We start from the raw sequence: 27,540 nt of genomic DNA on the forward strand, positions 1-27,540 counted from the left end.
AGAAGAAAGTATCCCTCCAGTTTCATGAGACACTCTTGAGGTTCTATTTTTTTTTAACTCAATTTAACGACTTCACTATACTGTTGCTTACTAATGCTTATTTGCTGAAGTCTTCCTGAGACAATGACAGAAAGAATTACTAGATTTGATCACACACACACACAAAAAACCAGAGGCAAATATAAAACAACGTAGCAAAACAAAACAGTTTTCTCAGAAACTGATATTTAACTAACAACAGTAAATTCACTCCTGGAGAAAAAGTAGGATAGTAACAATTAGGACAAACAGAGTAGTATTTGGACCAATTAAGTAGGAGGTTCATACCCATATCCATTCATCCACCATAGAGAGATGCTGCTTTACTTTTTGTTATAAGGCAATATACTTGGCTTGTGGAACTTTACTTTTTGAAAGGTTTGTGCTAGCTCATTTTAAAGTCACTATGTCACTGAAGTTGTAAGTTAGCATTCTCCTGAAGGAAGTTAAGTCAAAGAACTTGCATGTGAGTTATGAGACAACTTTAGACAATGACTTTGAATGCTGTCTTATCATGGGCTTTGATGTCTTTTCTGCAAGATAAGCAACCTGCAATGATTTTTATAAGAGTCAAAACTCTTCTCCCTCTCTGGGAACTTCTGACCGAGACGTGACAAGTGGGACTTCACAGGAGCGAACTGCAGGCTGCTCAGTTAGCTCTGGCTTTGGGCTTCAGCAGCAGCGAAGTAGTTCAGCTCTCACCGCTAACCTACTGCCGGATGAAGCATGAAGAAAGGCTAACGTGCTCTCACTAAGTCAGAAATTCGTTTCTGCCTCCTCTACAAAGCTGCAAGAGCACCTCACAACCACTCCACAACAGCCACTGGTGTTTCTGTTACCTTAGCCGCAGCCATAGCCCTAATGAGGCTATCATGGCAATTAATTACAGTAGATCACTGGTGATGGCGCTGCAGACAGTGACAATCTCAAAACCAGGCACCCAGCAATGACAAAGGTCCCATCCTGTGGCCAAGCTCAGCTGGTTAACAAGCAGCACCCAGCTGACTTGGGTATTACCGTAACATGTTAATCTACGCACACACCCAGGGAGGACCATCAGAAAACCTCTGACTTAGTACATAAGAGCTTTGGGACAACTCGAACAGTCTCGTGCAAATAGCAGAAATGCAAAACAAGTTTTTACAAGTGCATAAACACTAATTATATAGCGCTCCACACAGCTTGGAGCAGGCCTAATAACATTATTAATACTGCCATGAGTCAGACCAACTCTCAGAAGGCGCAATGTAAACCGTGATACTGTTTCTAAGGAAAAGCTGTTTCTCTGGTAATGAAGAGACCCATTAATTTTGCTGTTCTCTTCCATTTCTGCCAGCCAAAGACCATAAACAAAGTACGTGCTGTATGGATTCTTTGTTGTCATGCATCAAACTGCTTTGGAGCTTCTAAAGGAAAGAAGTTTGGAAAGAAAACGCTACATTTACCTCAGTAAAGTCATGGGTAGAGGCCAACTAAAGACAACTGATCTTCTAAAACTGAAAAAAAGTACTTACCAGTTACATTAAATGATTTACTTATAAATGCTTCATTTTAGGGGTCAGTTGAGTAGACATCTTGCAAAGCACAACTTATTTTCAAGCTACTGCTTCTGAATAATTCATACTTTGACCCTCTTTGTTCAAGATTCATTAATATTCCTTCTCATGTTCATTGTAAAAAATATAAAAAGCAATTAAAAAAATAAATGATGATGCTGGACAAAAACAGCCCTTTAGCCTACATAGTGGCTACCATTAAAAAAACACAGCAAGCAGAATTCTCTTCTATTTGCTATACTTGGCAAAGACTCAAAATTGACAGTGTAGTAAATTCTCATCTTTTTAAAAAAGCTAGTGCAAATTAACTCCATATAAATCTTTCTGAGAAGTATACGGGCCACTGCCAGCTTTTGTACAACCTGACATTGTAGATGAAGTCTTGGATCATTATGGACTCATACAGGTCATGTCTACCATGTGCAAGGCAACAATTTCACATCATGCTGAAATCTCCAACCTATTTCTGAATGAGCTCCCCTGCCCAGGCTGCTTCGCCACAGCAGAGCACCTTGTCAGTCCACTGCCAGCCGCTAGCTACTGCAGACAGCTCGGGCCTCTCTGCGCCTTATCACACTCTTGCAGGACAAATGCAATACCTGTTTTATTAGCTGAGTATTTTATTTATCATCTTCATTGTCTAAATGCATTATAATTTACAAGTCAAGTAAATATTTGAGGTACCAAGGTAAAACTTTGGGTACAAACATCCATCTTCCACTTACATTTATCCAAACAGCTGCAGCACTACAAATAGATAAACAGCAAATAGCAGGTATTTTTATCAACAGAACCAGTTTCTCATTTCATAGATCAGATTTCTCAAGGTGCAGTTTGACACAAAACAGCCAGAAAGCAAACAAAAAAGCTGACACCTGAACAGATTGTACCTTGTGAAATTAAATGAATGTATTTTGCAACTTGGAAACTAATAACTGGTCAGATTTTTCCTTGCCTCCTTGGCAGGCACTGCTTTGTCTTCTAGCACCCAGCATGTGGCCGACCACAGCAAGAGCAGAACAGAGATGGAGCTGGGTTCCTTCCATCTGTGAGAACTGCACCAGGAAAATTATCTGACCTGTATTTTACCTTAAGATAACTAGATTTAATAAACAAGCAATAACCAAATACCAGTTATTCACAATTACTGCCTCACCTGCCTCTGTACTGGGAACTCTATCAAATCTGTGCAGATAAAATGGGGTCACACTGTCATTCTCTGCATAGGTTGGGTACCCTACTAACCCTGATGAGGCCACATATTGAGCTGGGGAATAACGTGTGGTTGCCCAGCTACCTTAAGATGACACTATGCCCAAGCCACAGTGATGTGGAGTTGAAAGCAAACGCATTCATTCACAAAGTCAAAATCAGTCAATGCAATTAGAAAGGTTTATCAAATATCAAGGTGTAGAAGTGAAAGGAGAAATGTAAATCAGTATAATAAGGTTAAATACGGAATGTCTATCCCCTTCCCTTTCCCAGCTCATTTTCTGCTGTACAAGCTGAGTACCAAGACTCCTGACAAATAAAGATGCAGCTGTGAGGAAGAGTTTCTCCAGCACAGAGAAACAACACAGAGAAACAACCACCTGTACAGGTGCATGTACACTGTAAGACACAATCCAGTTTGCCAAGGGTTCCAGACTGACCTGAAATTATTATCACCTCCCTGAAACTTGTTCCAGCCCTCCCTAATCAAGAAAGCATGCTAATCGCACATCGTGATTACAATAAGCCTTGTCTCGCCTCCTTCAGACTGCACTGGCAATTAAACCACATCCTGTACCATTAACCTGTACAGGTTACCTGTACTGGAAACAACTGATGAGCTGTGTTGTGGTTTAACCCGGCTGGCAGCTAAACACCACACAGCCATTCGCTTACCCTCCCCCCTCCCTCTCTGGGATGGGGGAGAGAAACGGGAAAGTGAAGCCTGTGAGTTGAGATAAAGACAGTTTATTAAGACAGGAAAATAATAATAAAAATAATAATAATAATAATAATAATAATAATAGTATTACTAATAATAATGTGTATGAAACAAGTGATGCACAATGCAATTGCTCACCACCCGTTGACCGATGCCCAGCCTATCCCCGAGCAGCCGGCCCCCCCCTCCACCCCGGCTAGCCACCCCTATATATTGTCCAGCATGACGTCAGATGGTATGGAATACCCCTTTGGCCAGTTTGGGTCAGCTGTCCTGGGTCTGTCCCCTCCCAGCTCCTGCTGCATCCCTAGCCTGCTCGCTAGCAGGACAGAGCGAGAAGCTGAAAAGTCCTTGGCTTGGTGTAAGCACTGCTCTACAACAATTAAAACATCAGCATGTTATCAGCGCTCTTCTCATTCTAATCCAAAACATAGCACCCTACCAGCTACTAGGAGGAAAATTAACTCTGTCCTAACTGAAACCAGGACAAGCTGACATGCATTAGAGCCAATTTCAGCTGGTCCTAAAATGGATAAAAAAACCTGTGAGAGATTTAGAAACTTCCTAAGGGCATCATCTGAGTCAACCAAGCAGGGTGGCTGCAGTGCTTAGTGTCCCTGCTCAAGCACATCTGCAGCTGGACTCGAGGCCAGAGGCAGCAGGAAGTCATAACCCATGGAACGGAAGAAGTCTGCATGGTGCAGGACAGCAAGAGAAGGAAGGCAGAGAAGAACAGGAACCTCAGGACAGCAAGACGAGTAAGGCAGAGAAGAGCAGGAACCTCCACATTTACAGCCCCAACCTCCCCTGGCTCCTGACCAAAGGAAGGAGGATAGCATCCTGCAATAACCAAGGGCATGACCTCAATGTCAACAGTTAACGTTATCCTAAGGTCAGTGTTGACTGGGGTGGGGATGAGCCCAGTGATTCTACTGGTTCTTCCTTTCTGTATTCTTCAGCACATGAATCTAAGGACAAATATAACCATCAGTTAAGAAACTCGCATAAAACAAATTTTCCAACTGAAGAGAATTTCTCGCATCACAAAGATGCACACCTCCATCACACGAAGCATCAGCTCTTCTGTAGCGAGGCAGAATTAGCACCATCTTGCATCAGGATTTGACACAGCTCTCACCTCTTCTTTTTGTGACTCACTGGGAAAGTTTCCAGTGGGAAATTAATGACCTTTATCCTAACCAATGTATTAACTGACATTCTTAGCACAAGCAGATACATGGGATAAACTCACATCATTTTTTAGTGTGTCTAGTTTGCAACCAGATATAATGACAAATAATCTTCTCAGGAACAAGTAACTATTGCCTTCTACCCCCAGAATCTTCCTCCTGAGGTCTAGAACAATCCTGAATAGAGCACCATGTTGAGTCCCTGATCAGAAGTGCTTCTTTAGAATATTTCAAGAACGGAGTATGGACAGATCAGGGAAAGCAGCTTTGCAACTATACCAAGCTTCAGTCAGATTCAGCCCCTGTAGCAAGCGAGCAGTTTGCCATTGTATCAAAGCTAGATTTTCACCATCTATTCCTACATATATTTTACCCCAGTTTTGTCCTCTTTAGCACATAGAACCTGTCATTAAAGCATGCATGACCCTCCCAGATACAGTTCTCAATTGTGTCCACAGAAAAATATGACAACTGCTTACAAAACAGATGTATGAAACTCAAAATAAACAAGCAAGAGGACTTACAGGATCAGTCAGTTCTGGCAAGCTCGCTTGGTAGGTGAGAGGTCTACAGTCACGGGTATTATTCACCAAGACACAAGGAAGAAACATCGGTCCCAAATCGTCCCCATCAAGCACGTCCACTGTGAGGGTGGTTGTACTTGTCCGTCGCTCATTAAGATTCTGGGCTCGGTCCTGGGGAGCAAGTAAGTAACGTTTCACAAGACCTTCTGAAATCACAATCTACAGAAAGGTTTCAAGTTAAAGGCAAGGACAAGATGTGTAACCATTCCAGTCATGCAGATTCTATATAATAATTACCAAAAACTCCTCTTATGCTGCCTTGTATACCAGTCTTTGTATAGGCCAACAGGATGCTTAGGGTCCCAATATTATGCAGTAGGGTACAAAAGAACAGCAATTAAAAGGAATAAATAAATAAATAAATAAATAAATAAAATAAATAAATAACCCTTAAGCAGAAACCTTTTCTTTTCTAATTGGCAGTGGATAGCCCAATCCACCTTTGTGGACCACCGTTTAATACTGATCTTAGCACCTCCCTACCCCTGCCCCCACAAAAAACAGCTAGAGGACAGCAATGAGATGGATCCAAGATTTCCAGACTGGGGAAATCTGTTTCTCATGTCAAAAGCCAACTTGTCTGGAGAATGAACAGTTACACTGTTCAGGTTTTAAAAGGCTGAAGAATAGTTCTGTCCACAACAAAGATGGTGCAGCTAAAAAGATCTCCATGCTGCATGACGTTCACAACGCATCATGGTTTGTTGTGGTTTTGTTTTGTTTTTTTAATGGATTTGGGAGACAATACTGACTACTGAAAGTTGTCTACATTTCTTTCTCTCCAGATGTTAAGGAATAAAGTTATACTTTCTTGAAATGTGGGAATGACCCAGATTATTTCTATATACTGACCAATGCACACACTAGCAATAGTTTACCTTTTCTTTCTTCGTTTACAACTATAGTGAAGAAACAGCATGACTATCCAGTATTTATTTCAAAACAATATAAAGTGTTTCCATTTTAAAAGACTAATTGTTGTGGTGGCTTTTCTTTACAAAAATAAAATCTCTTGGAAGGAATATGGGTCATCAGTTATGTCTTACCCTCCTATTCTAGGCTATCATTAACAGGAAAGACAAAAGCAATTAATTTTAAAACAGGTATTTATGCTGTTTAATATCATCCTCTGCATATAGCAAATAAGTCATTCCTCTAAGCCATACTAAATGTATATTTTTTTCCTTGTTTTCAATCCACTCAGTTCTTGGAACCTCTTTATGCTATTAGTCATTAAACGTGGGAATTTCTGAATTTAACTTTCTTCATGGCCAATGATGAAAAACAATGCCAACAACAATGAGAAGTGGAACAATCTTCATCATCAACTCATCTGTTTGTTTTTACATCCCCCTTCTGTGTGCCTTTGAGTAATACTGGATCAAAGCACAGATACAGGATAATTAATTTCACGTAATGTCTTCAGGATGCAAGAGCAATAAACACTCACTGCTAATGTAATCAGTGGAATACAAGTATGATTGCATGCAATTGAGAGAATTAAGTGCAGCATGCAATATTTTGAAAAACAGAACAAAACAGATGAGTTGGGAGGGACCTACAAAGACCATCAAGTCCCACTGCCTGACCACTTCAGAGCTAACCAGAAGTGAAAGCAAATATTGAGGAGGGCACCGTCCAAAGGCCTCTTGAACACTGGCAGGTGTGGGGCATTGACCACCTCCCCAGGAAGCCCGTGCCAGTACTGGAGCACTCTCGTGGTACAGAAATTTCCCGTCCATCTGGTCTGACCCTCCCTGGTGCAGCTCCAAGGTGACCAAGAGTAGAGCCTGACACCTGCCTCTGCGCTTCCCTCCCCAGGGAAGTGAGGTCTTCCTCTCAGCCTCCTCTTCTCCAGCCTGACAGCCCAGGCGGCCTCAGCCTCTCCTCCCAGGACCTGCCTCCCAGCCCCTTACCAGCTTCTGGCCCTCCTCTGGATGCTTTCCAGGACTTGCCCATCCTCTGTATGCTGGAGAGCACAGAACTGCTCGTACCACTCAAGGCGAGGCCGCACCATCACCAAACAAAAGGCCCCCCTCTTCTGACCGGCCAGCCGCGCCACATGTAACACACCCCCTGAGGCACAGGGCCTTCCTGTGAGCTGCTGCAGCCACGCGCCTTCCAGTCTATGCCCGGCCTCTCCACACACCACCCGGCATTCCCTTGGCTGAGCTTTGTGCCGCTGCTGGTCGCCCGGTGCCCTGACGTACCCAGACCACTCTGCGAGGCCTCCAGGGATCAGCAGCACCTCCCAGCCTAGCATCACTGCCAAACTTGCTGAGGATGCGTTCTGCTTCTGCATCCAGATTGTTGGGAAATATGTCAAACAGAACTGGCCCAAGAATTGAGCCCCGGTAACGATAAATGAAAGGATGCATAGAGCAAACTCCTAAAGAAGGCTATAAAGGTTAATTAGAACCTTTCTTTGAGATTAGTTACTCTTCAGTGATCACTAAATAACTTCAGTGAACTCAGTTCCCTTGTAAGTATTTCTGAGAGAACAACTGTCCTAGGAAGATGCTTCAATCATGCAAGCTGCCTCATTATAAAAATGTCGAAGCTATCAGCATAGCTCTCGTCCCAAGCCGTGTAGCACAAAGGTGGCCATTTATCGTGTAAGGACATGTATCAGAAGGAGCGAGCAAAGTAACGAGAGATTGCTTTGTGGCACTGCTACTGTGCATCACAAGCTGCACTGTCACCAGCAGGTCACCCTGCGCGAGCAATAGGTGTCCCTCCTGATGCGAGGTGTTTGCACTGCTGCACGCCAGGCTCCATGTAAGCCTCCTTTCTCTTGAAAAACATGACCTCCTCAACTACCCGAGCTGCTTTTCTTGGAGATGACAAACTCACGAAACTTACAGTTCTAACATCAAAGGAAGAGAGCTGTGAATACAGAGTGGTGATCTGCGGAATTAATCACTGATTGAAACAAAAAGCAAAACAAGCATGAAGAGTTTTGTGTCCTCCCATATTTCTGTTCAAGAGATCAGCAAGTTATGTTACTCAGGCAAAATGACTTGTTTTAACAGGCAGAACTGCATGGACCAGGAAGTATCTTGAGGTATAGTTAAGTGCAAAAAGCATTGAGACACCCTCAGAGAAAAAATGCTGAACATGCCACAAAATATATGCCAAAAAAAATGTATCTACAATTCTGTATCAGAAAAATGACAGTAATATAAATGAGTGAATTTATATTACTATAAAGCTATGTTAAGGTTGCTTCAGAGCACCCTCATTTTCCCCACAAATGTAGTAGTATCACAACAGTGGTAAACAGTGGAAAATTTCTCATTTCAGCCATTATCAGAATGACAAAAAAGGAAAAAAAAAAAAAAAAAAAAAAGCTTTCACAGCCCTCAAGGACACCAAAAATTTCTCTTATGACAGATATATTAGATATAGTTTAAACATCACTTTTCTTCTTGGTATGCATTCTCCACTGCTGGCCACTGTGCAAAAAAAACCCTCTATATAACCATGCAATATGACTTGAAAGAAAAATAGCCCCTTTATAGAAAACTGCATTTCAAACCTGAAGGATACAACTAAATTGTATCCATTAAACTCATTTGACATCAAATTAGCATGGCCAGATGTGTTAGAAAATGAACACTTAGTGACACCAGAATGCACTTTTCTGCATGGACTGTTCTTCAAATATGCTACTTGTTCCCAGTGCCAAAAAGGTTGTCCTGTTACCCACCCTGAGCAAGCTTTTTTAACCCCTAATAATGTCTAAGCTTTCAATAACAGAAAGTACCCAGGTATATCTTAAATAAGGCCTTCAGGAAAAGAGCACATCAGACCTGTTATTTCAGAGATACTTTCCTCTCCTAAAAACCCACCTAAATAAGACTGGTAAGTGGCCATTAAGAGATACACACTTACATTTGCTTGAACAATGACAAAATAACGAGTCTTTTCTTCATAATTTAGTCTCTCTCGTAGAACTACTGCTCCAGACAACGTGAGAGGAATATCAAAGGTCCTGTTGGAAGTCTGCAGAAGTTAAAACAGCAACACAAAATTGAACATGCTTCAAAGTCAAAGCACATTTCAGATAGGCCACAATGAGATAATCTAATGGATGGTATACCAAAATTACTTATGCTTCTCAGATTAGAGCTTTTAAATAGTCTACTGTGTTTTCTCCCCACCCATGAGAACTTCACAATAAATATTCTGTGTGTAACAGGATTCTCTCTGACTCTTTGCACATAACTTATTCCTTCTGACCACGAACAGGATAGTCAAACTATCCTGTTTCTTACTGACTTGCCATGCTGAATTTACACTCTGATGTTCAGAAAACCTCTCCTGATGTGAACACAGGAAATTTAGGTCTGCGGTTTCTGTAGTTTGACTTACCTTCTTCTATTTTTCCTCACCATTAAGAGAGCATCAGGTATCAGAGATTAAGAATTCCTTACCATTGTACTTTTTATCCTACTCTTTATTCTGGCTTTCATGAGGGTGACAAAGTTTTAAACGTCAACTCTACACAGTTAGGTGCCAATTCACAGTGGCAGTGATGCACATGTTCATGCACTAATAAATACAGATTTCTGGGTAGATCAGGTGAAATTCAATTTGTCCCACACATTTGCTTAAACAGATTCATGGCACCAAATGACAGGAAGGTACTGCTAGGGTAAACACACTTTTAAAGGATTCACCGTGTTAAATGATCCATTTTGAGGGAAGATTACAGGCAAAGACGCAGGTTTCAGAGGTGAGATCTGGTTCCAGTTCTGTCATCAAATTGATCACATTAAAATCTTTCCATACTTCAATCTACCAATGTACAATATAATTAACATTGAGGTATGGTGTATGGGGAACAGCTCTAAAGCAGTCCAAAACCTCTCAACAGTCAACACTGTAGAGGTACAAAGTACTTTTCTTCCCTTAGGTAACATAAAAGGGCCTCCTCCCTGTCCACTGCTTTTGCAGGTTCACTGCTATTGTCTCTCTTTCTTTCTATTAACGGTATTTGATCAAAAAAAATATAATAATCAAGTGGGATGTGAACTATGCAAGTAACAGTAATATTTTTGACTACTGTATAAATTGATGCTGTTTGCACACACACTCACACACACACATGCACCACTTCTAACTCATGAGGAAGATCCCCCTTGCTGCTTTAGCCCATTTATCTCTGGTTAAAAAGGCAAGAACCAGCTCGAAAAGACTCTGCAGCTCAGGAGCAGCCAGGGCACTCTCAAAACATTGCCTTTCCTTGGCATATCTTGCCATGAGGATGCATTTGAAGTAGGAGACTACAATCTGAACTGTTAATAAGCATCAGTGGAACTTCAGCAAAAAAAAAAACAAAACCTTTAGCCTCATCCCCAACTGCCTGCATCTGGAGTCCCCTCTCTCTCCAGTACAGCAATGAATGCAGTGGCTCAGGGTGATGTGTAGTGCAGTGTCCAGGTGTGGGCTTGTGCGACAGCTCCTTAAGGTGGCCCATCAGAACCACCCCGTGCACATCCCTGCGATCGTTCTGCAGACTCCATTTATTCCTGCTGCAATCCAAATTGTTAACAAAGCTCCAAGGCAATTAGATGTACACAGCACAGCTCAGCTGCATTTCCACCCAAAACTGAAATGAGCCAGCATATGCAGGAAGTCAGGAATATCAAGAGCTCCTTTATGCTTTCCGGCAGAATGACGCTGCTTTGTCACCTGCCTACTCCAAGAGAACAGAACTGATTCTCCTTGAAAAGCTTCAAAAAATAAACACCAAAATGCTTTTGTGCAGAAGTCCTCATAACACAAAATATTCACCTAGCTTAAAATGGTGAAACAGCATCGTTTCTGAAGCCCAGAGGCAGCAGGATGGCAAGGATCACTTCCTGGGTTCAGACATAAAATTAGCCTTTTGGGAAAATTAAAAAAAAAAACACTTCCAGGTCATTCAGCTCCAAGCCCTAAGCAGTAGAAAGATAACAGTTCCACATTATCATTGTTACCCGACGGACAGCACAAAAGCATTTGAAGAATTACACTTTTTATATTCAAAGAGTTCAAAGCAACTTGCAGGGCTTTCTAGAAAGATGGACTGTGCACAGATGGTAACGCATCTGACAAAAATAGCAAAATCTCTACTATGTCAGGGCAGGTTTTAGAGTTCTAAAGAATCAGAGGACATGAGGTTGGCAGAGAGCACAGAAGCTCACACAGGCTGCTCTGTGCCTTGGCCTGTTGGGGCTGTGTATCTCCTAGGACAGAGATTGTACCACCTCTCTGGGCTCCTGCTCCACTGTTTGATCTCTGTCATGGGGGGAAAAAAGAGCATTTCCTATCTTCTAATTGAAAGAAGTCTGCTTCTGTTTTCTCCATAACGAGCAGTACACATAAGACAAACTAAGTTTTTCTGTGCATCACTGTCTTAGCCTGATTATCCAAAACATGTACATCCTGGATCTCTGCTGAAGCTGCCCACGGCCATTGGCCAGCTCTGCTATAGGACAGTCCCTATACCCAGCCCAAGCCACAATCTTTCCCACCTATCTTAAACAAGATTAAAAGGAAGTGGTGGTGCTGGGCTATGATCCCAGGTTCTAGTCTAGAACGCAAGCAGCTCAAAGAGGAGAATAAAAGTATCTCCTGCAATTCTGCTACTCCCTTGTGCAGGTGCACAGGAGAGGAGGCAATTTACCCTTTGTAACAAGGTTGTGTGCTTTGGAGAAGCCACAATAGGCTACATATCCCCATCACCACTTTTTTTTATTTTTTTCATTAAACTACCACTCAAGATAAAAAGAAAATAAGACCAAACACTATATACCTAATACACAAAAGAAACATTTTCTCTTCCCCTCCAATAAGATCTATTGAAAAAATGCGAACAGCTAAAAACATCATTGATTCATCCGTGGCAATGATGTATACATCCAAAAGGAAAGGATTTTTTGTTTGTTTTTAACTGGAGCTTCAAGCTGCATATACCTGGTTTGTCTGAGTTGTACCTCACGCACTCAGGTACCCAATATACACATTTACTGCACACAGCTGCAGAGTCAACGAAGTGTAACAGAACCAGTGAAGCTGTTGGGAATACTGCTCATCTCTCTGCTACAGCAGACAATGAAATTTCCAACAGAATCCTACTGGCACAGAAATTACGTTTAACTTGCAACTTTATAATAAAAGGAAATGTTACTGGGAACATTATATCCAATTAAGTTTCTTTCACACCCCTGGGAGAGCTCCAAACAGAGCTGTGATGTCCCCAAACTCCCCCAGTGGTGTAAAAAACACCTAAGGTAACCACCGGCCATATTCCTCTGCATTTTTCATAGGTCACTTATGGCCTCCATGGAAGCTATGCAACATAAATCATGAGTGTGATGTGAAACACTGCACAGATAACATTCTAAGTTTCAATGTACGTGTGGCAAAACACTGCTAGGTAAACCCTGAGAAAGGGAAAGTCACCAGGATACCAATTCAATTTGATCCCCAAACAGGGACATGTTATGTGAAAAATCAACACAGCAAAAGCGTTATGCATATCCCAATCTTCAGAAAAACTCAACAAGTTTCATTTTGCATCCTCACCAAACATAATACAATGAACCTCTGTAAAATTAGCTAATAAGGACGGAGTCCAGAACTTGTTGTAAGGATGCATTTGTCTTAATAACCTTCAGGTATCAACAGAGTCCTCAGAGATCTACAATTAGCTCTGCATTAGAAGACAATCTTTTTGGCAAGTTAATTACCTCACCCTTAGCTTTTCAGAGCCAAGGAAAATTTTATGGCATTCCCCCCCCCAAAAAAGTGAAAGAGACCAGAACAACATCAAGCATGTTTTGCTTTCTTTTTTCTACTTGACTTTTATCTATTTTCCAAATTAAACAACAAAATATTTAAGCCAAATTGAATCCCCAAGTAACATCTGTAGTTTTTACAGTTGCTGTGTTTTGATTTGTCTTTTAATGCTGAATTGGTCTAATAAAACTCGTCAGCACTTTTAGCTTTTTCTAAAGCTGCAGAATAAGTCATTGGTGCCAAACAACACTGTGGGGCATCTTCAACATGTGACATGGGAGGATCCTAGAAGTAGAGGGTTTCTCAATAAGCTGTACACATCATTTTCAAGGGTAGTAACCGTATCCCAGATTAAGGAAGAAAGTTTGCTACATTTCTGGAAAGAACAGCTGCAGTGAAAAAGCTTCCAAACCACCTCAGTCAAGCACAAACTTAAAACACGTTGCTGGGTAAAAGCAGTATTACATGCATGATGGTTACCTACTGAGGAAGGAAGCAATTAATTTAATCTGGAATACAACAGCAGTAAGACAAAGAAGTGATGAAGTAACTAACTACTCTGAAGAAGTTGTTCCAAACAGGGAAGTCTCTCGCAATTCCCCACAGTGACTGGGAGAACAAGATCAATTAAGTTTTGCTAGGTAAACAAGAAAAAAAAATGCTTTTTAACTCCTCTGCTGGTGGAACAGGATCAAACCACTTGGGCACGCTATAATGCCTTTCGTTAGTGGTTAAATGAACTCTCTCTGCTGGGCTTGAGGCCACCGTAGTTGTGGGAGATGCTTTAGAATGATTTCCCAGGGTGCCTTTCAGCAGTATAATGCTGTGACATAACAGTAAATTAAACACTAAACAGCTCTTCTTATTTCACTGTGGTACAATATATTTCAAAAGAAGTGTGTAATAATTTAAGGATTTGGAGTTCGGTTTGTTTTGAGGATACGAAGATCTTTATTGAAAAAGAGGAAATTATTTGAACTGTTCTTGTTAAGTATTATAAGCTAAGAAAAAAAAAGAATAGGGGAAAAATATAAAAAAATAAAAGCACTAAGTAATTCAGTAGCTCTTTAAACTCTTGTTGACTTAAGTGGATAGGACAGAAGCATTTATGAGTTATATAGCTTAAATCATAAGCAAATTAAATCATAACCTGTATGCCTACACTTTTAATTCAGAGTGAATATCAGATTGCTGTATTCCTAGAAAATCATTTTTATTTAAATTACCCATAAGTAACAGTAGAGAATATGAATGGGGTCACTAAATCTATATGCTACATACCGTTTTCCTTCTTTAACGTCTATATTATTCTTGGGATTAATTTATTTTCAGGTTAGCATACTTAAATTATCACACCACCTGATCCACAGTAATGGTGCTCTTAGCCCATGGCAAAAAATACCTTGATTTACAAAAAAGGATTGCTAAAATAATTTGAATTTGCCAAGAAAATGCATATGGACACTTCACACGAATCACCCCTGTGCAAAAACACCTAATAATGGAGAAATTCACAAATCTGAACCTAAAAAGCATTTATTTTAATTCTCTATGCTTTTTGTCTCTAAATGATGTGTTTGAACAGATAACAGGCAGGGTTCTATATTATTAAAATAAAACAGTAGTACTATCTTTTTAAAAAGTGTTTGGTTTTGTTGCTTTTGTTTTTAAGGTATAAATGTAATAAATATAATATTTATTATTTATTTATTATTTATTACAGTTGGAATGTCTCTGTTGAGAGTAGCTTAGCTATGCCTATGAATATTTCTTGGCAATGAATCTATTAGGTGCAAATGTGCAGGAATAAATATAACTACCTATCACACACTGAAAAAGCATGCCAAAAAAAAAGATTAAGCGTGTGAACAACACCAGAGAAGAAGGGATTATTGACTGATGATTAAGAACTATGCTGATAATAGTGTGGCAATGAAAGAAAAGGAAATATAGCTGTGTTTATGGGGCAAGCAAGGGTCATTGGCAGAAAGGATAATCTACGACAGGAAGTTTTTAAGTTTAGAGTTTCTTTATGATGTCCAATAGCAACCTCTTATTCATTTATTGTTTCAAAGTCAATATATATATATATATATACACCACACAAAAAAAAAATATATATATATACATACTTTAAGTAAGGGAAAAAAATTACAGGGCACATACCTTATCATTAGGATTGTACTGGATGACATATTCTATCTGGCCGTTTGGACCATCATCGATGTCAGTAGCACCGTTGTTTCCAGAAAACCCTGTAAAGATGGTTGTTCCAACTGGAGTTAACTGCAAGAACAGGGAAATGCAAATGCATATTAAAACCCAAAACATAAAAGACACAATAGAGGATTCATTATCAAGTGCATTTTTTTTTCCCATTGCTCCAGTCTATAAAACAAGGCCGACATTCTCTCCTCCTCTTTACTCAGCCTGGAAATTCATGAGTGAGCAAATATTTAGACACTACATACTCAGAAACTACATTAACTGATGCCAAGGGTCACATAGAGCGAAACAGAAATTTCTATTTTTATTTCACAGATCATCTGTGTCGGGTCAGCACCCCATGTGTATTTTTAAAAAGATGAAAAAATATTAATGAAAAACTATAAATGGATAACAATAACTAAAAACTACTTTTTTTCAGACTAAAGAATGAAAATGACCTGCAAAGGTAAATAGAACTTCCTCAGCAGTGGCTTTGTAAGAATGTGAGTAGCACCAAATGAACATTACACACACACACAGAGCTTTATGGCTTTAAATACAGGTGAGATAGATGTTGTTTCTCCAATACTTTGTTGGCAGCAACTGAATACTCACAAAATTATATTCTGAAAATTAATCAATTTATAACTATCCTCGGATAGATAAACTGCGTGAAATCAAGACCAATTGAGATTAAGGACAGAAATCCAACTCACATTTTAGGAGTCATCATTTCTGAATTTTAATATTGAGAGAACTTTGCAAGTAATAACCCTGAAAACCAAATGAACAAACAGCTCTGGATTCAACACAAACACTCCTCATAGCCATGCCTCCTGCTGCTGTTCTCTTAGTACATGAGAATTTTTGGTCCTTGAATTCCTTCGCAGACCCACTGACCCCTTTCCTCCCTCCAAATTTCACAATTAAACCTATGGGGTATAAAGAAGTTTGAAGTTTTAAGAGAAGGTGCAAAGGAAAAAGGGTCATTCAGATGTCTGTTGGCTGACAGCGTAACACCAGAGCTGTGTCCCCCTCAACTAAAAAGCATACCATAGTGGTAAATGCTACAGCATGCGTGCAGGGGAGAAAGGGCTTTTTATGTTTTGCTAAGGGGATAAAATAACAAAGCAACCTGAAAACTGCGCTGGGCAATATATGCGTGTTTTCACCCTCCCACAAGTAGAGGTGGGTTGACCTCAGCCTGCTGCCAGCCCTCTCATCCCCCCAAAAAGGACAAAAGGAAGAGAGGATGAATAGGCTTCTGGGTTAAGGCAAACACAGAGATGTCACTTTACCAGCTACCGTCACAAGGAAAGCAGATGCAACTTGGGGAAAATTCGTCTAAATTACCAATTAAAATAGATTCAGATAGTTTAAAAAAAAAAAAAAAAAGAGCAAGCAACACTTTTCCCCATCCCTGGGGGTGTTTAAGGAAAGGTTGGATATGGTGCTTAGCGACATGGTTTAGTGAGTGACATTGATAGTAGGGGGATGGATGGACCAGATGATCTTGGAGGCCTTTTCCAACCTTAACGATTCTATGATGCAAATCCCCCATGCTTCTGTCAGAAAAAGCTTCAGTGCTCGCAGACAAAACACAGGAGCAGCTCTGAAGACAAGGCCATCGCAGCAGGCTGGCAGTGGCATGGTGTGTGCGGTGTGACGTGCTTGCCAGCTCTGCTGCTCACCCGGGTTGGCTACGGTCATTGGCAGCCATGCCCCTGCTCCACACCTGTACCACCAGCATGCCCTCCGAAGAAGAAAGAAGCTGCCAGCTGCAAACAAGTGACAGCTCTCCATAAAATAATCCCTTCTGAACACACGTCTGAGCAGCCAGGTCATAGCGGGAGAAGCCCGGGAGCACGGCCGCCTAGCACGGTGGCTGTAGCACTCCGCTAGCTGGATGCTGTGCTTCAGTGCCCAGCCGAGGGAGAGGACAGAGCTCCAGCCTGGCACCCCCGATGGCGAGAGCACCCTAACTGGGCTCTGCACGGTGCCGGGGTGCTAAGGAGCGACTGGCCCTGTGCGAGTGCTCAGAGCTGAAACACGGCGAGGCATGTGCTGCTTTCCAGAGGGGGCTGCGGGCCTGGCTCCCACTGAGCTCTGCCAGCAGCTCTGCTCAGCAAGACTTGCTCTGTTTCACCCAGAGCGGCAGTATCCAGCTCCTGACAGGGTGCAGATAACTGATGGCTAACATAAAAAGGCTCTAGTGCTGTAAACCACATCATTAAGTGATAACAAAGGAGACAGTTGTAAAAATGAAATAGCAGTATACACCAGAATTACAATTGCATGCTCTTCCAGTAAAAGTCAAAAGATAAAGTCTTGGATTTAGTGTGTTGCATCCAAAGTAACTGACTGCGGATGTGCAGACCTTCGTGAACCTGATATGCAGGTTTCTAGTTTATCTACATTATCTTTTATGCAATACAGATTATATTAGAAATGAGACTGAAAAAATCCCCATCACTCACTATTCCTGAAAAACAGGAAAAAAGTAACACTAACTCAGCTTTATAGGCTGCCCTAGATCTCACGTCAGAGATTAGTGCAGCCTCTGCAAAAATTCAGATGAGATCATTCCTAAACATCTCAAACTCCATATGTAATCATTTGAGAGAGGCACTCTGCCTTCAAAGCTACACAGTATTTTTACACTAAGAATTCCCATTGTGATAATTTTCCACTAGCAGCATTGCTTTTACCCACATTTTTGAGGGTTTTCTGACAAACCTGCCATCATTATATTTTGACCAGTAAGGAGGGATGGTGCAGAGCCACAGAACAACCTGAATTAAGCTGGAAACTGAAGGCAGCTTGCTCTGCTGTGAAGGGAAGTGGGACCTGGGCATGCAGGAGGGCAGGCTTCATAGGTCTCCTACAAAGGCCCTCCCATGCAGTCAGCAAAACTTTTTCTTTTTTTTTTTTTTTTTAACCTAATATAAACAGCCCACATGGTAGCCATCCAGATGATAGCATAGACAGCTGAGTTACCTGCTCTTTATCTGTCTTTACCTGCTCTTTATCCGTTGATAGCAAGCTGAATATGAGCCAGCAGTGTGCCCTGGCAGGCAGGAGGGCCAACCATGTCCTGAGGTGCATCAAGCACGGCACTGCTAGTCAGACAAGCGAAGTGATTGTCTCGCTCTGCTCTGGTGTGGCCTCACCTCGAGTACTGTGTGCAGTTCTGGGCTCCACAGTACGAAAAGGACGTGAAATTATTGGAGAGTGTCCAGAGAAGGGCTACAAAGATGGTGAGGGATGAGGAGCAGCTGAGGTTACTTGGCCTGTTTAGCCTAGAAAAGAGGGGGCTGAGGGGAGACCTCATAGTGGTCTACAGCTTCCTCATGGGGGGGAGCGGAGGGGAAGGCACTGATCTATTCTCTTTAGTGACCAGTGACAGGACCCGCAGGAATGGTGTCAAGCTGCAGCAGGGGAGGTTCAGGCTGAATATTAGGAAGAGGTTCTTCACCGAGAGGGGTTGTCGTGCACTGGACCAGGCTCCTCAGGGACGTAGTCACAGCACCAGGCCTGTTAGAGTTTAAGAAGTGTTTGGACTGCGCTCTTAGTCATACGGTCTGAATTTCTGGGTAGACCTGTGTGGAGCCAGGAGTTGAACTCGATGATCCTTATGGGTCCCTTCTAACTCGGGATATTCTATGATTCTAAGTCACACACTTGAGAAATGTTTATTTGAATCCATCATTATCTTAGTAAGAAGCTCAACAAATAAGACTACAAAATAAATACTAAAATTTAATGCTCCTGATGTGCTGTATCAAAAAGCAGAAAGCCACTGTGTAATACCACGTTACTAAAAAAAGACATTCAACACTGTTGGAAAAGGATATATGAAATCCAAACCCAAATATGAACTACTGTAAGAAGCCTCCTAGGGCAGAGCAAAATAAAAGAAATCTGATGAGGTGACAGCTTCATAACAACATACTCTACAGTGCATATATACCTCACCAGGAAAGCTATCAAGAAATCTTCCTTGCAATTCTCAAGAAAGATGAATATTTAACAAACAAATAAATGCATTTTGGACATCAAATGGCAATGAAACAGTAATTATTTCATGCTTTACTGTATAACAATCAATACATAGCTCATATACAGGAAGATCTTAGATATCCTTCATATAAAACTCCCTCCTACCACCAGTTTTCTTCTACTAGAGTCCAGCTTAGCATATGAACTACTGATCTTGTCCTAAATTGGGAGCAAACTATAAACTTGTTCTACATATTTTTTCTGCTTTGGGCCACAGAAGGCACAACTGAGAACTCAGTTCATCTTATAAACTGTGACTTTATTAATGACCGTTCTTTATCAACAAGAGTTATCCCACTGTTCTTGTTTAAAGAAGGATTATTTATGTGAACAGCCATTTACAAAGAGCATCCCTGTGAATAAAGACAGACAACATGGGAAGGAAAGGCGTATTTTTCTAATGAATATTATGGAGGTGTTTAAAACACACATATAAAAGCTGAAACCTAGGCGTAGGAAGAACCTAGGTATAGAAACCCTGTTTCTCCATTATTTTAGCAAAAACTTCCTTCCAAAATGAAAACCTTTCCAAGGACACCTCTATTAGTGTAAACAAAGTTTGCATTAGCTTCGATGAATAATTGAATTCAATTAGCTACTTTTCAGTAAAGACTGCATCTGCCAAAAACAACAGTAATGAATTACAATAGTGAAATCACACGAAATTAAATGGTACACTGCAAATTTCTTAACTTTAACAGATCTGTAATTCTGTATATATGAATCTGACCCACATCCAAATTAAATGATTCAGCTGCTGATCTAACCAAGGAGTGAATCCCACCACTGACTCTGCCAGAGAAGGCATGCAAGAGGAAGCAACCAAGATATCTTCAACATGGAAGGAAGTTTGTTCCTACACTGAAATGGCAAAATTGAGATTATATTTATATAAAATACAGATGAATGTAACTTTCAGTCACTAGTCAAAGGTTGTGCTTGAATCCCAGGCTTCCTTTGGCAAAGGAATTTCTTCACAGGTTAAAAACAACATAGAATCATAGAATCATTAAGGTTGCAAAAGACCTTCAAGATCATCTGGTCCATCCATCCCCCTCCTATTAATGTCACCCACTAAACCATGTCCCTAAGCACCATATCCAACCTTTCCTTAAACACCCGCAGGGATGGTGACTCCACCACTTCCCTGGGCAACCTGTTCCAATGCCTGACTAACAGATCGGTTGGAAAAATCCAACACCAACTCAGAGATTGGGGAGGAAGAAATATGTCTAAGGTGGGTTTCCTGGCACCCTTAGTTTGCTTCTCCTTTTTGGACTGGAGCAGGGTCCAAAAATGGCTCCAAAAAGCGTCCGTAGAGCCCCACTTGTCCCACTTCCATTAGACATCCCTACCTCACAGAATACCTTGGTGAGAATTTTTTTCTCAGTATTAAACTTTAGTATCTCCTACAGAAAGGGACTGAAGATGCACAGGAAGCCAACAGTCGACCACTGTGAGTTTCTTATTTTATGCAAGATGGACTACTGGAAACCATAAAGAAAAACAGGTATCAGCATTAGCGACAGTCTAAGCATCATTTCTGTGGGAATTCATTGTGGTGAAAAAGAACCAAGTGGTGATGACAGAAAACGAGTAAGATTTCAAAAGAACGTAATTATACAAATAGGGAGGAAATGCATATAATAAATCTTACTCTTCCACAGTCAACAACTTTAATGCTTAGAAATTTCCTTCAACGTGATTTATGTCTCTTAGAAATCTAGATGCAGACAGGAACGTTCAATACTTCCATAAAACATTCTGAAAATAAATTTTCCTATTATTGCCTATTTACAAAGTTAAAAATGAATAATTTTTCACAGTGGCCCTAAACAGCAGAGCAAAGGAATAATTACAGTTAATCATTCTGAGCTAATATTGTTTTGATGATGTCTACCTGCAGAGATTAATTATTTCAAATACCATAAGGAAAAAGATATGAATAATTACACCAGAAGCAATGAAAATTCAGCATAAGTTATAATGCTCAAAAGCACAAAGTCAAAGTTGTAAGACAGCTAAGTTCAAGAAACATTCTTATTTTGCAAAGACTTCCTCTCTCTGCCAACTTAAGGAAAAATAATATTAACCCTAAAATAATGGTTTACAAGGGACAAATTGTTATCGGCTATAAGGGTATGTATGCACTCAGTAACACTCAGTAATTCAGTAACACTGAATTCAAATATTACTGAAATAGCTCCACTAACATTTCCGAACAAAAACTGTTACTAAACGCCACTGAGATTACCAAAATATTTGAAACACTTGAGTAAGGCCCACATGAAAAATTAGTAATAAAAAAAAGTCATCTAAAACTCAGGCAATGAAGAATTAGAGCTGTATTTAGATGATATACAATTTGTAAGGATAAGTTGTGTTTAACACAGAACACAGCCAACCACAGCTGTGTCTTAGCTGTACAAGATTTTAGTGTCCAGTCCCCATACAAGGCTACATGTTTTTAAAACCCTTGTGGCCATATTAATATATTTGTCCATGCCGTGATAGTAGAGTTATAAAATTCTTTTCAATTTCTAACCATAAGCTTTCCAGACTTCCAAAACTTGGTTTAGATATACTGTAATAGCAGATATCTCTGGGTCACTAATACACCTGGTTGAATGTAGCCCCAGGCTAAAGTCATCTTGTCAGTTTTTTTTTCTCCTAAATAATGGTGTGACATTTTCATGTAAATATATATAAAAGCAAAGGAAATAAGCCTGTAGAATATTTCTAATATTAGCACTGTTAAGGGCATATCTGAATTATTTCCCAATTCTGTCTCATAACCCAGACAATTATAAATAGTCAATAGCTTAATTACCATCTTTTTGTTTGTTTTACTATAGCTGATGCACAAAATGCCACTTATTTATAAGCAGATGGATTTTCTGTGTCTAGATTAGATCCCTACAATGACTATTAGGACCAGAGAGAACAGATAATTTCATATGTGGATATATATAAATATACGTATATACATACTCAAATAAATGTAAGTGTATCTAAATATATATATGCACACAAATACATGTAAGGTTATTCCTTTGCTTGCCTTTAAAATGCAAGGTATTTTTTTCTCTTTGTTAACTACCTCAAACTAATTAGCTAGTTCATTTATAAATGTTCAGATAATATTTTGTTCAAAAAGCATATAGTTATTTTAGAGAAGGAGATATTCTATTTTATTCTTTAAGGAAGCTGAACTTTAAAACCAATTGTAATTGTAATTTAATTGGGAACACCAGCACTGCTACTGAAAGCTAACCCATCAAGTCAAGCAAACATTACAGGCTCCATAAACCTTAACAAGAACACAAGAGCAATCGTACAGCAGCTACATACTTTCAGTAGAATAATTAAGATCATCCTGAAAAAGATATTTTCTCAATAAACATGTAATGTTCATTTTCACACTTAGATGCAAAAGATGAGTTTTAAAACCACACATGGAAGGAAACAATTTCTCTACACATTTTAATTCTGGATCACCTTGCCCAAGGGTCTTGTATACAAGAATGTTTGTGAACGACAGAAGAAAACAATTCCCTAAGAATCATTTGACAACAGGCAAAACAGGCCCAAATTATACAGGCACTATAGATAGAGATTTATCAGGATTTTCAGGATCCTAATGAAGATTTCTGAATAAAAGAGAAAATACAGCGTTTCTCATCTCAGTGCCAGAAATCAAGGCATATATATATAGAAATGATATGACAAAAAAGTCTATAAATAAACACCTTGATAAGGGAAGGAAAGGGTTTTTTTATTATTATTATTATTTTTTAAATAAGACTGACCACATAGTTATGGAATTGATAAGTGCACATATTCTGAAGGATTTTGAAGTTTTCTGTAGGCATGCAGTTTTACTCTTTTCATGTTCACCCACTTTGGGATGAATTTGTAAGTAGAAGGAAAACTGAAGAGAGTATTAGCACTTAAATAATGAGGTATCAGAAAATAGGTATTAATGACAGAATTCTCTACCCCTCAAATGAATGATGGCTTTGAAAATCAACTAAATGCTACCGTGGCATTTCTGAATTGACACCTATGCAACTCCTAATACTGGCAGATGCCTCTGACAGGATGCAAAATTTTGACACGAATTATTTTGAATTGACACGATGTTTCTTGCAGTAAGAATTTTAAGATGTTTGTGTTCAAAAGAAACTGAGAAAGGAAAAACTGGCCAAGAGCCATTCCTTACACTGCCTTTGGTCTACCAGGTTTTACAGCTACGAGTGGCTGGAGCTCAGCAGAGCTCTAACTCTCTGCACATTTCCCGGTCCTTACACTCTTCCTTGAGCATCTGCAGGGGCCACTGACAGAGAAAATGCACTGGACCAGGGGAGCTTTTTGTCTAACTTGCTCCTCTTTTTCTAACCAATCTAGTATAAAAAATTGAGATAATTTGGAATAAACCAAGACAGACACTACTCTACCAAACCCAACTCCATTTAAGCTTTCTGGAAAAGTATGAGCTTAATTTTAATCCGTGTCTTTATGAAAAGACATGTGAAACTGGGATTTATGTTGGCATTAAAGTAGCCCTCAATTTCTTATATACATTAATTTTAATATGTTGTGGGCACTCAAAATAAAGAACATTTGACATAAGAAGCACTGTTTCTCCAAAATATGATTTACCTTTTGACATTTCTGACACTAAAAAAAATCAACCAATAAGTAGAATCTAGTTAGAGTTATGTCTTGCATTACAGTTACCAATAAGTATAAAAATATTTAAGTATTTTGAAAAATCTTTGCCCTAGACTTCACTCCCTAAAAACATTATGGAGTAACTCCAAAGCTGAAATTTTGGCCTGGCTTTCCTTACAGAAGGATGTGTACGCGGCAAGCCTGATGCTTCTTGGAGACATTACGCCTACAAAGCACATACTGACAAGCTGGCTAGTACAGCAGTTGTAAATCCAATGTGTGTATGCATCCAACTATGTATGTACAAATGGATTAAACAGCACACGTGGAATGTCTACCTGATGTTTTCATACAAGCACTAGTGATGGTAATATCGTTATAAAGCCACAGTGCATGTGCTCTTCAGCCCATGTGGACAGCCAGATCCAGGGCAGCTGGCAGGAGAAACCACCTTTGCACAGCCATGTAAAACACCTGAGCAAGTCCTCAATTGGATACGGACCAGGTACTTGTTAGAAAAAACAGGTGTTTTTGATGCTCACATGTATAGCTGTAAATCTAATTGTCCTTTGATTTGGTTTACATTATGCATTTAAGAGAAATTTCCGTACTTTTTAGTTTACAAGTAAACCAAACCCAGAAAAATATCAACAATCCAAAACCAAAAACAGCTAAACCCCCTTTCAGTGTTTCCCTGTAGTTAAAATTCACTAGGAGCAGCGCCAATTACCAGCAAAATAAACTATCATTAAAACTGTAATCATTCACTAAAACCTTTGAGAAAGTCTGAGATGCGTTGTGATTTTTTTGTTGTTGTTAATTAATGAGAGCATTAACCCACTGGGTACTGCTGAAGGGCACAGGGGTGCCATGTCAGGAGCTATAAGCATAACAGCAATGAAATGAAACAAAGAAGCTAATTAAAACAGGACTGCAGCTGGTGGGAAGAGCAAGACTGCATTTTACCCAACAGTAATTTAAATAAATAGTCACAGATATTTGGAACACTGCTAAATTTCTTAATATCAATTATTTTAAATGGTGCATTTTTCTCTCTGCCTTTTAGACTTCTTTCTAATTATGGAAAATCCTTACCTCCTTAGTGTTACAGCGCTGATATACTATCTGCACTCAGATAGTATATCCGAATACAGATATACATTTGTGCACATCTTGGAACTGATTACCTGCATCACAGCCAACTTGAAAACAATTTATAAGCCTAAGGAGGACTTGACAAGTACTCATCCAGTTTTCTTGTGACCCTCCCCCCAGTTCTGGTGGTAAGACATACAGGTGGAGGGACTGCTGAAACTTGTCTGGAGGGAGATCCTGACAATTTAAAAGGTGCTTAAATGATATATAAATGAAGATCAAACGGTGAAGGAGAGCTACACGCTCATATAGAGGCATTATGTTTTCCTCTCTGTATTCCCTTAGTACCTGGCTAGAAGCAATAATACCTCAAAAATGTTTCAATACCAGGGTCACAAACTGCTGGAGCTGCCTGAAACAAGAGAGATTCAACACTCTTTCACTTTTTGGTATCTCCATACGTGCAAAGCTTCATAGTTAGAAAATACACACGCTTAATTGAGGTTAGTTTTGACTTAAGCTAATCAATTATATTTAAACAAATTATTCTTTTCACAAGCTAAATTCTTTAGATAAAACCAAACTTGTTTGATAAGCCCAGCATGTAGGCAAAAGAAATCTCAGCAGTTTTTCTCCCAAAAAAAACACATGATTTATGTCCCCTAAAATAGTATAGTGAAATGGCATATTTCGTTTTCACAGTGTAACAACCTTCAAAAATAATATTCCTGAAAAAAAAACCCACATATATATATGTATATATATATATTCTGAAATTAGATTTGGAGAAAAGGGACTTAATGCACAAGCCAGAAAATGTTCACAAATTTATTTATTAAAGTTACCAGTTGTAGCAATTAGTGTCCAGAGCTGAAAATCTTTTCTTGGCAACCCAAAGAAGGAGCTGGTCCATTACTCACAGAGGTTCTGCGTTACAGTGCTGGAGGGCAGCAGGGCTCTAGTACAAACTCAGCCAGCCATTCACTTAATATTCCCCACATCATCACCAGCAAAGAGACCAAAGGTATATATACAGGTACTGTATATACAGAGACCAAAAGGTATATATATACATAAATAATAGATATACACCTGTATAACCTTATCTCATTTTTAGGTCTCTACTCAAAAATAATGTGGGGTTTTCCTTCATTTCTTATCTTTATATTTTAGTCTTAATTAGTCCTGAACTCATCAGCCAGCTTTCCCACTCCTGCATCACTTGCCTACATGCTTGGTCACTTAAAGCAGAAACTCATCCTAACAGAACACGCTGCTGACACATTGGGAAGCTGCATCTCTCAAACACAAAACTAGGAAAAAAATTTTGAAACAACGACACTACTAAAACCCAACAACACCAAACCATTTGTGCTCTTTCACAAATAAATAAATTAGTGCTCTGGTATTTAACAGATTTATGGTAATTCTTCCCATCTTTACTCAGAGAAGACAGATCTGTCTTTCCATTCTCCTCTTAGTTTCACTCTGGACATTTCCACTTTTGCACATACACTCCCCACTTCCACTTCTTATTATAAAAGCTCCAAAATACTGATTTACTGCAAACACACATCCTTTGTACTGGTTACTAGCAGATTATTCAATCTCTAATGAGAATAAAAAATGCAATGTAAATTGTACCACCTCAAGAAAAACAAAACCAAAACCAAATCCTTCAAATAACCTGGATTAGTCCAATCCAAAGATTTCTATTCCACTAGAAGATAAAGACTTCAATTCACAGGCACCATTTTAAACAGTGATAAGTTGCACTTTACCAAGCTTCAATATCCCTAATAAAAACTTCTGAATTATTTGCTCTACATTTCTCTTTCATTAATATATTTGTTTTACTTTCAGGTTTGTTGATAAAGCTGTGTAATGCAGTAAAACATTTTGTAATCTAATGTAAATTAGTGCTACTACTCAATAAGCCATAGCTTCAGATTCTAGTTTCTTCCATTATAAGCATCCTGGCGAAAAGTATGTTTATCTTCTTGATTGTCAGGAAATAGGAAGAATAGCCTTCATGCTAAAAACTTAAGTATATTGGCCATGGTGTGTTTCTCCAAAGTGACACAAATGGAAGGGATTTAAAAGCCACTGAATTTATTGCTTTTTTAAATGAGAAGAGAAAGAACTGAAGTTGGTGAAGTTAGTGATGAACCCACAAAACATTAAAAAGGAAAAGAAACAAAAAAAAAATTCTGACCTCATTTACTGCCACGTAGTATTGCTGCTGCTGGAACCGAGGTGAGTTATCATTCCTGTCTCTCACCACAATCCGCACCTCATGGTTGATAATGGTGCCAACCTTTTTATTAACGCACTGGACTTGCACCACAATGGATTGAATGGACAGTGGTGGCTGTAAGTGAAAATATATTTTATAATACATAGTCAAAATGTGA

At 39.6% G+C, this 27,540-nt stretch overlaps 1 protein-coding gene across 3 annotated transcripts in view; it reads right to left on the minus strand.

The window, feature by feature from the left end:
• PCDH15 (protocadherin related 15) overlaps positions 1-27,540 on the minus strand; it is a 353,826-nt gene that overhangs the window by 239,065 nt on the left and 87,221 nt on the right. For all 3 annotated transcript variants that reach the window (XM_035537720.1, XM_035537702.1, XM_035537711.1), the window contains exons 4-7: positions 27,342-27,497; positions 15,257-15,376; positions 9,197-9,307; positions 5,243-5,413 (exon numbers count right to left, since the gene is read on the minus strand). In XM_035537720.1, the coding sequence (XP_035393613.1) occupies positions 5,243-5,413; positions 9,197-9,307; positions 15,257-15,376; positions 27,342-27,497 (558 nt within the window). The remainder of the gene's footprint in view (positions 1-5,242; positions 5,414-9,196; positions 9,308-15,256; positions 15,377-27,341; positions 27,498-27,540) is intronic.

This window comes from Cygnus atratus, chromosome 7 (genome assembly GCF_013377495.2).
Source record: "Cygnus atratus isolate AKBS03 ecotype Queensland, Australia chromosome 7, CAtr_DNAZoo_HiC_assembly, whole genome shotgun sequence".
NCBI lineage: Eukaryota > Metazoa > Chordata > Aves > Anseriformes > Anatidae > Cygnus > Cygnus atratus.